Source organism: Rhinoraja longicauda, chromosome 5 (genome assembly GCF_053455715.1).
Source record: "Rhinoraja longicauda isolate Sanriku21f chromosome 5, sRhiLon1.1, whole genome shotgun sequence".
NCBI lineage: Eukaryota > Metazoa > Chordata > Chondrichthyes > Rajiformes > Arhynchobatidae > Rhinoraja > Rhinoraja longicauda.
Window position 1 is genome coordinate 19,833,194 of NC_135957.1, and position 16,887 is coordinate 19,850,080.

Genomic DNA, 16,887 nt, shown 5'->3' on the forward strand with positions numbered 1-16,887 from the left:
AACATTTGTGAAATTTAAATCATGCCCTTTTTTCCGTCCTCCAAAGTTTAATTTTTCGCTATAGGGATCAAAATGGCAAACACATCTTTAAAATTGAGTTTAATTTGAATATCAATTACTGCTGAATCAGTTCTGAGTTAGCTGATGTGCAGAAACCTCAGCAATATGTCAAACCCATTTACTGAGAACCGAGCCCACCTGTGATTATTTACTTTTTTGAATTGCGATTTTCAGTCTCATCCAAAACAGAAACTTGTCAATGCAGTGATTTTACTTCACACAGATTATACCAACACAAATAAAATACACTGATTTTGTAGTTACAAAATTACCACACAATGTTGTTTAAAATTATGAGTGGAATCGATAGGGTAAATGTTTTTTTCCCAAGGTAGAGGAATCAAGAACTAGAGGACATAGGTTTAATGTGAGAGGGCAAAAATGTAATTAAAAAGTGAGATGTAATTTTTTCATTCAGAGAGTGGTGGGTATATGGAACAATCTGCCAGAGGAAGCAGGAACTATAAAAATAATAACAACGCTGGTAGGGTTCGATCTTGACTTCAGGTGCTGTCTGTATGGTGTTGCACCTTTCCCTTGTGGCAGCATGGATTTCTTGTGGATGTTCTGATTTCCAGAGTGGTTGGGAAAGTGGGATAATGTATAACTAATGGAAATGGATGGTCATTGTGGATTTGATGGACCAAAGGACCTGTTCCCTTGCTGTATCTCTAAAAATAAACCTAACGACATTTGGACGGATACATGGATAGGAAATGCTTTGAGGAATAATGGGCCAAACGTGGGTAAATGGGATTAGCTTAGATGGAGCATCTTGATCAGCAGTGATGAATTGGGCCAAAGAGCCTCTTTCCATACTGTAAGGTTTTTTGACACTGTAAAATCATTTATGTTTACAATGTAAAGATTTGAGCTAGGTCGGGTAATTGGATAAGAAGTGATACTAAGGAATGGCAAAACGTGAAAGGAACAGCAAAGTTTTGGATAATTACAGAGGAAAGTTTGTTTAACAATTTATTCTTCTGCTCTGTGGTGAATGTGATGAAAAGAACTCAGTTCCAGGAGCCTGAGTAGCTAGTGTGCTCAAATCAGAATACCAGGAAAACTGGAAGCAAGTTGTCACTTATCTGGAACAGATGCTGGAACCTGGAGTAAAAATTAAACTGCTAGAAGAACTTGGCTGGTCTAGCAGCATCTGTTGAAGCGAAGTGGTGATCATTGTTTCAGGTCAAGACTCTGCATCATTATGCAATATTACTTTCAAAGTGCTTAATTGACAATCACACTCGATTGTGATGTTCTTGGTGCTATCAGCTGAGCTGTAGTGGTCATTAGAATAACACATCATGTACATAATTAAGTAAAGCAAAAGGATACAAATAATTGAAAGCATTTCATTATTACTGCAGTCCACAGTTTTTGTAATGAGGTGAATTTTGAATCACTTATTTCTAGATTTGGCAATAAATTTGCAAACTGAATTCACTTTGGAGCCAGTGAGTAATCTTATTTGATTAATGAACTCGTTATATTTTTCCTCATTAGGAATTTATCATATTTTGTGATTCACTTTATGGTTCTTGGTGCTATTTTCAGCTGTCGAGTTAGACCAGAAGTGTAATTACCAGTATTTATGCATTTTGTTTCAAGTATTGCCATGGTGCAGTTTTTGCACAACTGTTGGAAACAAAGTGTAATGTGCCACCTCTTCTTTTTCAGATATCACCCTGATTTTTCCATCATTCGATGGCAATGCTTACCTAGAGCTTCCGTCACTTACATCAATACTGAGAAGAGATACGGACTTTAATAATAAAACAGCAGTTGAAGCAGATGTGACACTGTACCTTATGATAAAAACATCCTCTTCCAGCGGAACTATTCTTTATAGTGAGTATTTACGACGCTTGAAATTATGCATTCTGTGGCTTTAGATGTGCTTCAAGCTGTCGTAGGGTAGGGGAAGCTCTTGGATTATGATTAGCAATGATCTACATGCCAATCAGCCTGGTTCTGACTTATCAGTTTTCATGTAATTCTTTGAATAGCACCTTCACATTGCTGCAACAACCCAACAAAGTCAGGCTAACCCATTATTTCACCCTTCACATTGTTCCTATCAATGCCCTCTCCCTGCAAGCCAGTGAGCGAGCCATGGATCAATGGGAGGGAAGTTGCTCGAGACCATTGTGATTGAGAATTCATCGGCACTTTGACATGCAACAATTGATCAGGAGGAAATAGCGTAGTTTAATTCAGAGGGCTTCATATCTCCCATGACTTAATGAGTTTTTGAGGTGGTAACCAAGGCCGGGCATTAGATGTTGTCTATGTGGACTTTAGTAAAGCTTTTGATGAGATCCCGCAGTGTAGGCAGAAGGCAGCTGAGACTTGTTGGCCTCAGAACTGGACCCAAAATTGGATACGTGATAGCTGCAGAGATAAGTGGTGAAATGGTGTTTGTGTGACTGGAAATCTGTAGCAAGTGATGTACTGCAGGGATTGATGCTGGAATCTTGTTTGTTTGTAACACATATAAAATACTTGGATGAGCATGCTGAAGGTACAATTAGTGAATTTACAGACAACACAAAAATTGGTTCAGTCATAGATAACAAAGAAGGTTTATTAAAGCTATAGCAGGACATGGATCAGTTGGAAAATTGTGCAGAACAGCAGCAGATAGAAGTTAGTCCACATATGTGCAATGTTAGATTTTGGTCAAATTCTGGTAGAATGTATAGGGTTGGGAGTTTTGGGGTAAAAGTTGGGCTAAAAGCCTTCCTAAAAGTTGTGACATGGTGGATAATGTAGTGAAAAAGGCATTTAATATACTTGCTTGAAAAGGCCAAGGCGTTGAGTATAAGATTTGAAACATTGTGTTGCAGTTACACAAAACATTCATAAAACCACATAGTTTTGATCGCCACACTGGAGGATGTGATAGCAATAAGAAGCAGGTAGAAGAGTTTAACTAGGGTATTGCCTAGAACGGAGGGTTGTAGTTATAAGGAGAGATTGAATAGACTGGATTACTGATGGATGACTTTATAGAAGTTGGGAAAATTCAGAGGGACATAAATAGTATAGGTGGTCAGAATCTTTTTTTTTTTCCCCAGGGCAGGGAAGTCTAGAACTAAAGGGCAGAGGTTTAAGGTGAGAGGGCAAAATTTAAAGGAGACCTGATGGTTAAGGTTTTCACACAGAGGATGTTGAGTATTTGGACCAGAGAAAGTGGTGAAGGCAGATCCAATTACAATGTTTAAAATACTCTGGACAGATTTTTAGGTAGCAAATGTGCAAAGGAAATGGTCTTAATGTGGGCAAATAGGATTAGCACAGATAAGCTTCACAGTTGGCAAGGTGGACTGGTGGGAATGAGGCACAGTGGAAGTAGGTTACCTGAAATTGGAAACTTCAATGTTCTTGCCATTGGGCTGCATTCCAAGTGGAATGTGACCTATCCTTTTTCTAGTTTTCATTTGGCCTCATCGTGGGAGAGAAGAAGTCTGAGAAAAGACAGTTAGTGTGGGAATGGAAAGAAGAGTTGAATGGGAGGGCTATTGTCCCTCTACACTCTCAGTCCCGAGGCACGGTCATGACCCAAAATGTTGACCATCTTTCTGCCTGACCAGCTGACCAGATTCTGCTTGACCAGCTGAGTTCTATGTCAGAGCCAAAGCCAAGTGATCCTACGTCTAACTACTCAAATAATACATCTAAATTTCTGCCACACCCAGTTGTGCATGGGGATGGCAATTTAAGAAGCGGGGTTCCATGCATATAGTCAATTTCAAAATGTAAGCAAACACACTGTAAATATCTTTGATTATCCAAGAACCCTGGAAGAGCTTTACTACCCACTGCAATACTTTAGCCCATGTGCTAAATGAACAGACCCCCAAACAGCGCTCAAATGAACAAATCAATCAGTTTGTTTCTTCAGCCTCTGTAATAATTGTTTGCACTGAGCTTTTTATATTCCCAAAGCCTGCCACTGCATCAAATTTTAGTTAAGTCTGTGTACTTAAGTTCTTGATAAAGAACTATTCTTGACATAATTACTTCATTTATCCTATTTCCTTTTGCCAATTTTCAGCTTGTCTTGCTGTGCCCGACCAGTGATAGCATTTCCCTTAGATGGGTGTAAAGGACTTCATGACACTCTGTTAAAGGCTGCATTTGGAGTATTGTGTTCAGTTTTGGTTGCCCCATCACTGGAAGGATGTGGAGGCTTTGGATAGGAGTGGAGAAGAGGTTTACGAAAATAATGCATGGATTAGAGTGTATTAGCTGCAAGGAGAGCTTGAACAAACTAGGGTTGTTTGCTCTGGAATGCCAGAGGTTGAGGAGAGATCTGATTGAAGTATCTAAAGTTATGAAAGGCACAGATAAGGTGGGCAGTCAGAACCTTTTTGCCAAGGATGGAAATGTCAAAGACGAGAAGGCAAAGTTTTAATGTGAGAGGAGTAAAATTTAAAGGAGATGTGCTGGGCAAGATGTTTTACACAGATGGTTGGTGTTTGGAACGCACTGCCAGGCATGGTCATGGAGGCAGGTACAATAGTGGCTTATAAGAGGCTTTTAGTTCGGCACATGCAGGGAATGCAGAGATATAGATCATACGTAGACAGATGAAATTAGTTTATCTTGATGTTATATTCAGTACAGACGTTGTGGACCGAAGGGCCTGCTCATGTGTTGTACTTTTCTATGTTTTAAGATAAGGTTTGACTTCCTCCAAAAAAACAACACTAAAACAGATTATCCAATCACTGCACATGCTGTTTGCAGTACTTGGTAGTTTGCAAACTTGATGGTGCAATTCTAATGACTGACTTGAGGGCATATTATCAATGAATTACTTTGTTCATCTATAGCTTTTATATCACTGACGGGTTAGCACACAACAAAAGTGTTTTACTGTACCTTGGTACACGTGACAATAAGCTAAGCTCAGTTTATGAAAAACAGAATAGAAGTGCAATTCTTTCATTTTCTTTAGAGATCTCAAACCTGCTTCTAGATTTCAGAATCTGAAAGCTTGTTACTTCAAGAGCCAAAGACTTTAATTAACTTTAAAATATTGTTTCATTTGATTGAAACATATAAAATCCTGGCGTCTTGACGGAATGAATCTGGAAAGGATCTTTTCTCCTGTGAGGGATCTAGAATTAGGGATTAATGTTTCAAATATTCAATGGGATGATGAAAGAAGAATGGTTGTATAGCTGTGCTTCTCCTGAAAGATTCATTGCTTGATTTCCTCCCTCAGAATAGTTACGTCAGAGGACCAATCATCACATTGTAGGGGAGGGAATCGACTTAAGTTGAATGACATTTTCTTCTTCCATAAATTCTCCAGCTCTGCAATTAAAGCTCAACCACAGGGTGCTATTTTCCAAATCGCTGTTTAGTTTAGTTTAGATTCAGCGCGGAAACAGGCCCATCAGACCACCGCGTCTGCGCCGACCAGGGATCCCCACACACTAACACTGTATGACACATTCACCAGGGACAATGTTACATTTATGTTACATTTATACCAAGCCAATTAGCCTGCAAACCTGTACGTCTCAGGAGTGTGGGAGGAATCCGGAGATTCCCGGAGAAAACCCATGCAGGTTACAGTGAGAATGTATAAACTCCGTGCAGACAGCACCCGTGGTCAGGATCGAACCCGGGTCTCTGACGATGTAAGGCAGCAACTTTACCGCTGCACTGCTGTGCCATCACTGGTCCTTCCTTTCTACAGTATGTCTGTCTCCCGCCTCTGCCCTCTCACCTCATCCCTAAGGAAGTCATCATGTTCTAAATAAAACAACGAATTGCACTCATATGTTACCATTGACATTGTAAAACATTTTACACAGCTTTACAAGAATGTTACCAAATTCTAACACGTCACCGTAGATGGAGAAATTAAATCAGGTAACCAACCTGTGTTCCCTATCAATTACATTCAGCTCTGAGAAACTGAAAATTATTTGGAATCACACATGGGAGTAAGATAGACTGAAAAAATGGATGAAGGTATTGGGAATAATCGCGATAAATAACTTCAACGTCATAAGTACTTGATCATTTTGGGATTATTCATGGAAGCTACTGACATCTTTGCATGTGGGAGATGCTTGAAGTTCATGTGGGTTGGCTTGTCAGATGTTTTATTAGTCACAGCCGAATAGATGTACCTTGGATATCAGAGGCTGTGATGTTGTGAGCAGTTCCCGTAATACCCCCACCCCCCCACCCCCTCACCCCACCCCCCCCCCCCCCCCCCACCCCACCCCACCCATTGAGGTCACGCTCCAATAAACAAGTGAACTGTTAGCTCTAGTAAAGGTGATTCTTTGCCATTTGGAAGGCATCACAGCAAGGGAAACAGAGCGCTGACATGCTGCGGTTATCTTTCTGTCTGCAATGGGAAAAATAGACGATCACACTTAATTATGACAGGTCTTTCATCATTTTATTACCTGACAAACAATACCAGTTGACATTTAATTTTATCTTTCAATCAAGTGTGGGATTTTGGAGGATAGATTCATTCACGATGTAAGCTCTGTTATACCCACTCACAGGTTAACCAGACAATGATTTTGCCACCTTCTCCCGGAGTCTTTGTTCCCTGTCACATACGATCCCTGAAGGTGCTAGAGCCGCCCACCTCCTCCAGTTGCTTGACGTAGTCTCAATTAAAGTAATAAGCATTGTTCATTTTAACTGGAGCATGCAAATTTAGCTCCACACACTAGAAGGTGCTTTGTTTACCTAGATGTTCAGTTTTTATCTTGTGCCAACAGTTTGCAGATAAATTGAGATGAATTTGGGTGGGAGGAAGCTCTCGAAGACTATGAATGTTGCGTGGGCTTATTGAGCGGAACTGTTCATGTCTGTACTATAAACTCCACGTGATTGTTCATTAACTATTTAAAGTTTTCATTTCAATCAAAGTAAAAAATGAACAGCTATTATTTCAAAAATTAAATCATCTCCATCATGCATTACATTTGCAATATAAAATGTAAGCTTCGGGACCAGTTCAATAGCAAAAAGAGGAATACTGGCAAATTATGGAGTAAATTGGTTGGGCAAGTTGCAAGATTTAAGTAAAGGCATTACGTAGAATTTGGAGTATAATATTTATTCTTGTGTTTACTCACAGTAATTTATTGATTTGTCAACTTTGACGTAGTATGTTTAGTTTACTTCAGTTTAGCTCGGTTTAGTTTCGTTGAGAGACACAGTGTGGAAACAGGCCCTGCGGCCCACTAGGTCCAATAATTACCCGTACACGAATTCTATGTTATCCCAGTTTTGCATCCTATCCACTCAGAGCAATTTACAGAAGCTAGTTAACCTATAAACCTGTAAGTATTTGGAATGTGGGAGAAAACTGGAGCACCTGGAGAAACTACAGTGGGTTACAGGGAGAACATACAAAGTCTGTACGTACAACACCCATAGTCAGGGTCGAACCCAGGTCTCTGGCTCTATAAGGCAGCAACTCTTTTGCTGCACCACTGTGCTTGCATTTTTTCTTTTGCCCCAATTATTTTAAAAAACAAGTCTGAGTCATGTATCATTCACTGAAGTTGTGTTTCTAAATGCCGTGAATGAGGAGTGTGGTGGGGATATTACTCTTATGCCCTATCTCATTGAAACATCTCAGATTACTTTAGAATGTTACTTTTGGAGCTGTTTTGAATTTTGTGTAATGGTTAAACTGTGGCTCTTCTGAAGTAGGTTACTTGAATTTTCAAAAGTTCAAGTAACCTACTTCAAAAGCTGACAAAATTGCTTTTCGCCGATGTATGTACTTTAATGATCGTCCATTACTTAAAATCATCAGCAGTGAATTAATTGCATTTCCAGCCACCGCTGAAAATTTTGGAAGCCAGTTCCTTCATCTGTTTCTCCTCAATGGAAAACCTACAGTGAAACTAGGATGTGGATGGTCACGAAGACCATTGATTGTATCTGCCAGTCAAAGAGTTGACGCTGACCAGCTGACTTCCATCACAGTGCGGTAAGCCATTCCGATATTCAATGTTGATAAGAATTTGAAACTGACGGCGTACTGGAGGAGAATAAACTAGTGGAAGCCAAATTAGTCAATGAGAGGAAGAACTGGAGGCAAAAGAGACTGCAGATGCTGGGAATCTGGAGGGAAAAAAAGGAAAGTTGCCAGAGGAACCTAGCTGGTCAGGCAGCATCTGTGGAGGGAAATGGACAGTCAACATTTCCAGTCAAGACCCTTCATCTGAACTGAAAGAGTAGAGGGATATAAAGAGGTGGGGAGGAGATGGGGCAACAGCTGATGATGAGTATACTGGTGAGGAGGGGTTGATTGGCAGATAGAGGCAAGTGATAGAAGGAATGGTGGAGATAGCAACATCGGCTGGAGGTGATAAATGGGGACCACAATAGGCTGCAAATTCTGTAACCTGATAGAAAATCAAGGGGAAAAGTGGAACTAAATAAGGAGAGATGGTGACAGATGGGGACACCGAGTGAAGGGTGAGCAGTGGGGGGAGGAGAGGGATAGGAAATTCCTGAGGCAGAGGTGTGGGGGTGATGACAGAATGGGGTAGGTGGGAAAGAAACAGGATGATAGGAAATGGGAGAGCATTGTGGGGAGAAGCATATATGTGAGAGGACCTGGATAGATAGGAGGTGAGAGAAAGGTAGGGTGGAGGGGCAGGTTACCTGAAAATGGAAAATTCAATGTTCTCGCTGTTGGATTGTAGACCAGCCTGAGATGCTGTTCCCTATGCCTAGCTCACCCTGGCAGGCTGACGATAGACAGGTTGGTGTGGGAATGGGAAGAGGAATTAAAATAGCTGGCAACCAGGAAATCCAATGGCGGAAATTGTGGGATGAGCACCCCAAATAATGGGGAAATAGGCACATAGGATGAGGTGAAGGGAATGTGAGGAGACAATGGATGAGAAGTGGAAACATCAGTGTAGCACGTTAAGGAATAGAAACAAGGATCATGTGGGCTGAATGGCCTGATTCTGTGGTGTACTTTTTTAACCATGTAAAATATCATCAAGAATTGTTTGAATCTTTTCCCCTGCCTGTTGCATCTCTTGTTCACAAGCCATTGTTTTGGTGAACGACATTATCTATATACTAAAACTGTCGTTTGTTATCTTCTTTGTGACTGAACTTCAGCCAAAACAGTACACGATAGCGTGACAATTTTAGGCCCACCTTACTCACCATTGTCACTTTAGTGATAATGCAAGTAGTTTTATTGAAATCGGTGTTATATTTTTAAAGTTATTCACATTTTAAAGTTTAAAAGGAGGGGAGGGGGTGGGGAGGGGGGAAAGGGGGAGAAGAGAGAGGGGGGTTGAGGGGGAGGACAGGGTGCTGCACCAATGCAGGAGAGGTTTGGGCCCAACGGGTCCACTTGGTGTAGTGATTATTAAAAAGATTTGTCTGGTAGAAATAAAAGTTTTCTTGAAATAGTGCAAAGATATAATTTCTCCTCAGGTGAAAACACTGCATTGAGGCCAATGCGTCGCCTTGGAACTGCATTTTTTCATCTTTTCAAACTCTTTATTTCAATTTTGTAGTATTGCTGGTTGTGATTTGTGGAAAGAACTGTGTCAGAAATAATTGTTCAATTTGCGCAGCACTATACAAAATACAGCAAGAACTGTATATACATCAAAGGCCTTGCTCATCGATGTAGAGGTAGGATCTACAATGTTCAATATCCAGATTCACTCTGATACTGTTAAGTGGGGTGATCTTAATGAGAGCAGCCATATACTGCAAATGTGCTGATGTCCACCTCTCCTAACCAGGCAATGCATCAGTGTGAAAGCATTTCTGAAAGGGAAAGTATTAAGATGTCAAGAGTCAAGAGTCATGAGTGTTTTATTGTCATATGTCCCAGACAAAACAATGAAATTCTTACTTGCTGCAGCACAACAGAATATGTAAACATAGTGCACTGTAAACAATATGATAAACGAGAGTGAAAAAATAAAGTTCATTGTTTACACATACCCACAAGTACATTACATATATACATATATATGCATACATACACACATATTCAAAAATCAAACAATAGTAGTGCAATAATAATAATAATAGTCTATTGAAGTTCAGAGCTTATTTGAGGCTGTTCCTTATTACAGTTTCCAGGCTCCTGTACCTTCTTCCTGATGGCAGGGTTTAAATGAGTGTGTGGTCAGGATGGTGTGGGTCTGTGATGATGCTGGATGCATTTTTGAGGCAACGACTCCGATAAATCCATTTGATGGTGGGGAGGTCAGTCGGTGATGGACTAGGCAGTGTTCACAACTTTTTGCAGTCTTTTCTGCTCCTGGGCATCCAAGTTGCCGGACCAGACCTTGATGCAACCAGTCAATATGCTGTACACCTGTAGAAGTTCAAGAGAATCCTCTCTGGCATACCGAATCTCCATAATCGTCTCAGGAAGTAGAGGCGTTGATGGGCTTTATTTATAATTGCATCAGTGTGCTGGGTCCAGGAAAGATGTTTGGAAATATGCACGCCCAGGAATTTAAAGTTTTTGACTCTCCACCATTATATGTTGATATAAACAGGATTGTGGGTCCTCATCCTTCCGATTCCAAAGTCCACAATCAGTTCATTGGTTTTACTGATATTGAGAGCCAGGTTGTTGTGCTGGCACCGTTTGGTCAATCGGTCGATCTCACTTCTATACTCTGACTCATCACCATCTGTAATTCGTCCAACAATGGTGGTGTCGTCGGCGAACTTGAAGATGGAGTTCGCACTGTGTCTGGCTGAACAGTCATGCGTATAGAGTGAGTAGAGCAGGGGGCTGAGCACGCAGCCTTGAGGTGCTCCCGTACTGATTGTTAATGGGAAAGAAGTATTTCCGCCAATTCCAACAGACTGTGATCTGTGGATGAAGAAGTCGAGGATCCAATTGCAGAGGGATGCGCAGAGATCCAGTTCCATGAGCTTGGTAACCAGCTTAGAGTGGATGATGGTATTGAACGCCAAGCTGTAGTCTATAAACACGGAATACGGAAAGTATCAGATGTAAATCTAACCCTGCCACACCCCACCAAAAACCACACACACACAGATGCACACATGCACCCCTTATTGCTGATCCACATGAATAAAATATGAGCATTTGTACCAAGCTCCACAGGACTTATATTGTCTAGATAAACCTTTCAGGCTAGAACCAGCGTTTTCAGATGGGGAGCTGAGAAATACAAAAGTAAACATCAAACTTTGCACAAAATTATGTATTAATGTGTGCTCTGTCCAGTTCACCTTATAATATTGCTCACGTGCCTCACACAAATCACCGCCCAGCTAATCTAGAAGCAGTGATGTTGCAGTCCTTTTAAAAATTGTGAAAGCAGGTATTACTTGGCCTCTCAATGGGTCAAGCCTGAAGGGACAGACGCCCTTGTATCTCGTCAACAGTGGGCATTACTTCACTGAATTCATCACCCTTAATGGGAAGCAGGATGAGTGAGGACAGTGCAGTGCTCAGTGTGTGGTTTCACTCTGGGATGGCATTAATACAGTGGATAAATTCAGAGAGTACGTGTACATGTGCATGTATGTTTGTGTGTGTGTTTATGCAAACATGCTTGTTTAGGTACACACATGTGCATGATAATACATGTGCAGTGTGTGTTTCCATGAACGTGTATGTAGTTTCTGGCAGGGCTGAGGATTGAGCAGTATGTGGGGATAATACACTAAGACTAATGTATTTAGATGCTTGATGGTCAGTAGGACTCGATGGGCCAAAGGGTCTGTTTACGTGGTGTTTTACTTATGATGCTGTGGATGTTGCTCATCTCCATGGATGTAGACAGGAATTTTGCAGTTGAGCCATTTTGTCTGACGGTTTCTGCAACAATGTTCATTGTGACTGTGACTAGGTCGGTGCTGCTTCTCACCAAATGACCTGTCAGGTTTGCTGAGCTTTTTGCTCTTTCCCACCAGCCACATTGGGCTTTACTTGTGAGCAGGCATTGATGAAAGCGCACAAGCTTCAATATCCCCAGCTTTCTCAAACCATCAGAATGAGCTGAAGCAGAAACCCGATACCTCTTCACTCTGAGGGAACAATTAGGAGCAAGACCTCATCTTGAACAGCTCCGAGCTAACCTCTGTCAACCAAATGCAGTATAGCATTGGCAGAGACCAAGACACAAACTGTCTGCTTGACAATCTAACCAGATAACAATGTGTGAGATGCCAGCAGGAGGAAATACTAAAGATATAGAGGTACATACAGATCATAGGAGAAAATATTTTTAAAGATAAATTTCCATGCAATGATTCAGTCATTTGTTCTGAGTGCAGTTACGGTTTTGTGGTCATTTTAATGACACCTTGGGTGGAGTGGGAGGATTTGCATTTCAGTGAAGTGTCATTCGAACGAACACTCCTTGTGAGGCAGGTTTTGGCATGTTGCTCATATTGGAGTAGAGATTGAAGGTGTCCATTCACTTTGGAGTGCTGTGGACTGAAAGATGATGACTGCAAAAAATACTTGCAGATGCTAGAAAACTGAAACAAATATTGAAACAGAACATGTTTGTCTACACTGTTCTTCTATTGTTTCAGGAGACTCTATCGAGTTATCTTCCAGCCAAAAAACAAAAGTAGAAAATGCTGGTGATACTCAGGGGGTGGGGCAGCATCTGTGAAGGCAAGAACACAACTATTTTAGAAATACAGCACGGAAACAAGCCCTTCTGCCCACCGAGTCCGTGCCGACCAGCGATCCCCGCATATTAACATTATCATACACAAACTAGGGACATTTTTTTACATTTACCAAGCCAATTTACCTAGATACCTGTATGTCTTTGGAGTGTAGAAGGAAACCAAAGATCTCGGCGAAAACCCACGCAGTCACGGGGAGAACGTACAAACTTCGTACAGAAAACACCCGCGCAAGTCTACTGCTGCGCCACCTTCTGCGCCCTTCTGTTTCGGGTCAGGGAACGTTCTACTGAACTGGGGCAGTGTGAAAACAAGTGTTTTTTAAACTGAAGAGAGAGGGAGAGGACAAGAGGAAATATTTGCAATCAGGTGCTGATCAGACTTGCCAAGGTAACAATTACTTTAAAAAATGACAAAGGAGTCAATTAAAAACTGAAATGTCCAGCAACAGCTGTGGTAAAGAGTGACACAAATGGAACATAATCACTTTCAACCCCATACTAAATTCAACAATTTTCGATGACCAGCTTTGTTTTTTCTCTCCACAAATGTTGCTGGATATTTCAGTTTCAGTTTGTTCCTTTGTTTCTTTTCCCACTGTCTATAACTGCTGGTATTAAAAGTAATTGGTACCTTGACAAGTTGGGCTGCAACATATAGACATTATCTCTGTTCTCCCCACCCCTCCCACTTCTTCCGCCTTGCTTTCTCTCTTTTCAAGTTCTAGTGAAAGGTCTTTAACCTGAATAGTTAAATCTGCTTCGCTCTTTGCAGACGCTGGCTGACCTGCTGAGCATTTCCAATATTTTCTGTTCTTATTTTCAACTGAGAAAACAACCTGAAAGAGACCCTAAAACACAATAGAAAGGCAGTGAAGAAAGGCAATTATCAACAGATGGCTGCATCACATCCCCATTGATTGAATATTTGTGTTTCACAGTTTGGGAGGATCAGGTAAAATATTAAATGGCACAGAAACAGCAATAGACTCGATGTCCAGACCTCAGTAGCGTGGTCCTTTCCAGGGTAATGGGCAACTCTCTGTGCAGCTTGAAGTGGAAGCTAGACTAATTCTTCACTGCAGCAGAGACCACAACCGTCTTCAGAGCTAATGCCTAATATTCTGAAGTGGTTTCCCTCATCTCAAGCGATCACAGAGAGAATTTACAGATTTTCCTTCCTTTATTCGTTCTGATTACTTTGTTTTTCCTCTGCTACCTGATGATGGATTGCTGCAGTTGTGAAGTGTTCAGATTTTCTGAACTATTGGATGTTACACAGTAGTATCTTTTTGTTTTGAGTGAACAAATTGTGTTTAAAGGAAACAGAGCCCGAGTCTATTTAAAGGGAGCATGGAAATCAACACAAGGTTACTAGATACTAAACCATCAAGATTCCCAAACAATCAATAGTTCTGCTTTAACTCGATAGTTGCATTCTTAGAAACATAGAAAATAGGTGCAGGAGGAGGCCATTCGGCCCTTCGAGCCAGCACCGGCATTCATTGTGATCATGGCTGATCATCCACAATCAGTAACCTGTGCCCAACTTCTCCCCATATCCCTTGATTCCACTAGCCCCCATTCATGAAGAAGTTCTCCGACAAGAGTTCTGCAGCATCCTCTCTCGCTGCTCCCCCTCTGTGATTCTATATCACTCTACATCATTGCCTATATCTCTCATTTCCCTTTCCCGTGACTTTCAGTCTAAAGAAGGGTCTCGACCCGAAACGCCAGCCATTCCTCTCAAGAGATGCTGCCTGTCTCGCTGAGTTACTCCAGCATTTTGTGTCTATCTTTGGTTTAAACCAGCATCTGCAGTTCCTTCCTATACATTTTGTCTGCTCTACTGCGAAATCTCCTCAAGGTATGTCTACTTTGAATAAGTTCTCCTCCTCTCTCTGACCAGTTCTGCAACATCCTCTCTCGCTGCTCCCCCTCTATGTTTCTATATCTCTCTACATCATCATCAATATCTCTTGTTTCCCTTTCCCTTTCAGTCTCCAGAGATGTTGCCTCTCCCGCTGAGTTACTCCAGCATTTTGTGTCTATCTACTATTATAGAAAACGCGTTATAAAAGTAATTGTGTCTGTGAGGGAAAGGGCCTTAGGGGTGAGAGTGTTTCAGACTCACAATAACAAAGTTATTTCTCCCACAGAATTTTAAAAAAATAAAGGCTTTTTTAATAGCTGCATTTTTATTTGTTATTGTAAGCTCAAAATACTGAAGACTACATGTCAAATTGTTTAATTGAGTATAGTTTCAATGTCTACCTGTGGTGAAACTCAGATTATGGTGAGACTGCGTTAAAATGAAAAACAAACAAAAAAGAAATAAAAAAGAGAATAAAGACAAAATCTAAAACAAAAGAAGGAAAAAAGAGAAATGGAAAAATTACACAATGATGTCTGATTAATGTCAGATGGTGAGGGTGGGGGTGGGATAGGTGGGGAGGGTGGCATGCTGTGATCAGATGGAATCAGTTTATTTTCCCAGGATAGATTTTCCAAGGCAGGTTTCTTTTCTGCTCATCAGTTTCCAATGTTGCTTTTATATCGGTCTCTAGAAATCTAGAAGTAGAAATCGACTTTTAATCAATTAATCTCATGCAATACAAAAAGTTTAGTATAGTTCAGTTTGGAGATATAGCAAGGAAACAAGTTCTTCGTCCCACTGAATCCATGCTGAAAGGCAAGCCCCGTACACTAACAATATCCTACATACCAGGGACAATTTTACAATTTTTACCAAAGCCAATTAACCTACAAGCCTATTCGGCTTTGGAATGTGGGAGGAAACCAGAGCACCCGGAGAAAACCCACGCGGTCACGGGGAGAATGTACAAACTGTACAGATAGCACCTGCAGTTAGGATCAAACTCAGGTCTCTGGTGCTGTAAGGCAGCAACTCTGCTGCTGCGCCAATGTGCCGTCCCTGGTATTCCCTAAATTCCCTAAAGGTGTTCCCTAATTCATCATTCGCGTTATTCGCATAATAAACACTGGTGTTGGAGCTGAACTGGTTGGTTCCGTTCATAGTTTTAAAGGCAAAAGTGCGATGGAAAAGAGCAAGCAAAATAGAATAAGGGGAATGGAATGTGTCAGCTTCAATCTGTTTTTCATCACTTTGGAACAATACATGTAGGAAAATAACTGCAGATGCTGGTACAAATCGAAGGTATCACAAAATGCTGGAGTAACTCAGCAGGTCAGGCAGCATCTCTGGAGAAGAATGGGTGACGTTTCGGGACTCAAAACGTCACCCATTCCTTCTCTCCAGAGATGCTGCCTGACCTGCTGAGTTACTCCAGCATTTTGTGATACATTTGATTGGAACAGTGCATGAGATACGTGTAGAACACAATATAACAATAGAATCACAGTGTGTTTTAACAAGAGTCTTTTTCAGAACCAAGGGTAATAACTTTTAACGATATCAAAATACCATTTTGCATAAAATGTTAAATCGAAGCCCATCTGTCTCTCCAGTCAATGTAAAAAATACTATGGCAATTTTCAAAGAACGGAGGCATTTTTCCAGACCCCAGTTTAACATTTGCTTCCGACCTAACATCTCTCTATAAATGGCCATCAACGTCTTGTCATGGGACTTTGCTGTGCATGAATTTGCTGTCAGCTTTCTGCCAATGAAATATAGACTCAGAATCTTTTGATGCTTTTCTATCAGAAATTATGTTAAAGGGTGGGGAATAGGTTGATCAGCCATAATTAAGCATCCACCCTAACGCATTATTTCTGCCATTTTAATACAATACATGGATGACAAATGTTAAAACTCTGGGTGACCAGAGAAGGAGGGCCGTAGAATGGGTTGAATTACTGGTGTTGCTAGTCTCCCAGACAGCCATGATCCAGTACAATTTGCCTACCGAGACAACGCTCTATCCTCCTGCTCCTCGCTTCCAGCTTCCCCCACTTTACAATCAGTCTGAATAAGGGTCCCGACCCAAAACATCACCTATCCATGTTCTCCAGGGATGCCTGACTGATTGAGTTACTCTAGCACTTTGTGTCGATTTTCCTATTTACTAACTCAGCTCTGCCTTCAACACCATAATCCCATTTAAATTCATCTACAAACTCCTGGACCCAGGAACCAGCAACCACCAACCCCTGCCCCACCCCA

General features: G+C 41.2%; 1 protein-coding gene across 1 annotated transcript in view; it reads left to right on the top strand.

Moving 5' to 3' along the window:
- Positions 1-16,887, top strand: part of LOC144593849 (protein eyes shut homolog) — a 192,276-nt gene that overhangs the window by 26,860 nt on the left and 148,529 nt on the right. The window contains exons 2-3 of the mRNA XM_078399968.1: positions 1,741-1,911; positions 7,900-8,053. Of these exons, the coding sequence (XP_078256094.1) occupies positions 1,741-1,911; positions 7,900-8,053 (325 nt within the window). The remainder of the gene's footprint in view (positions 1-1,740; positions 1,912-7,899; positions 8,054-16,887) is intronic.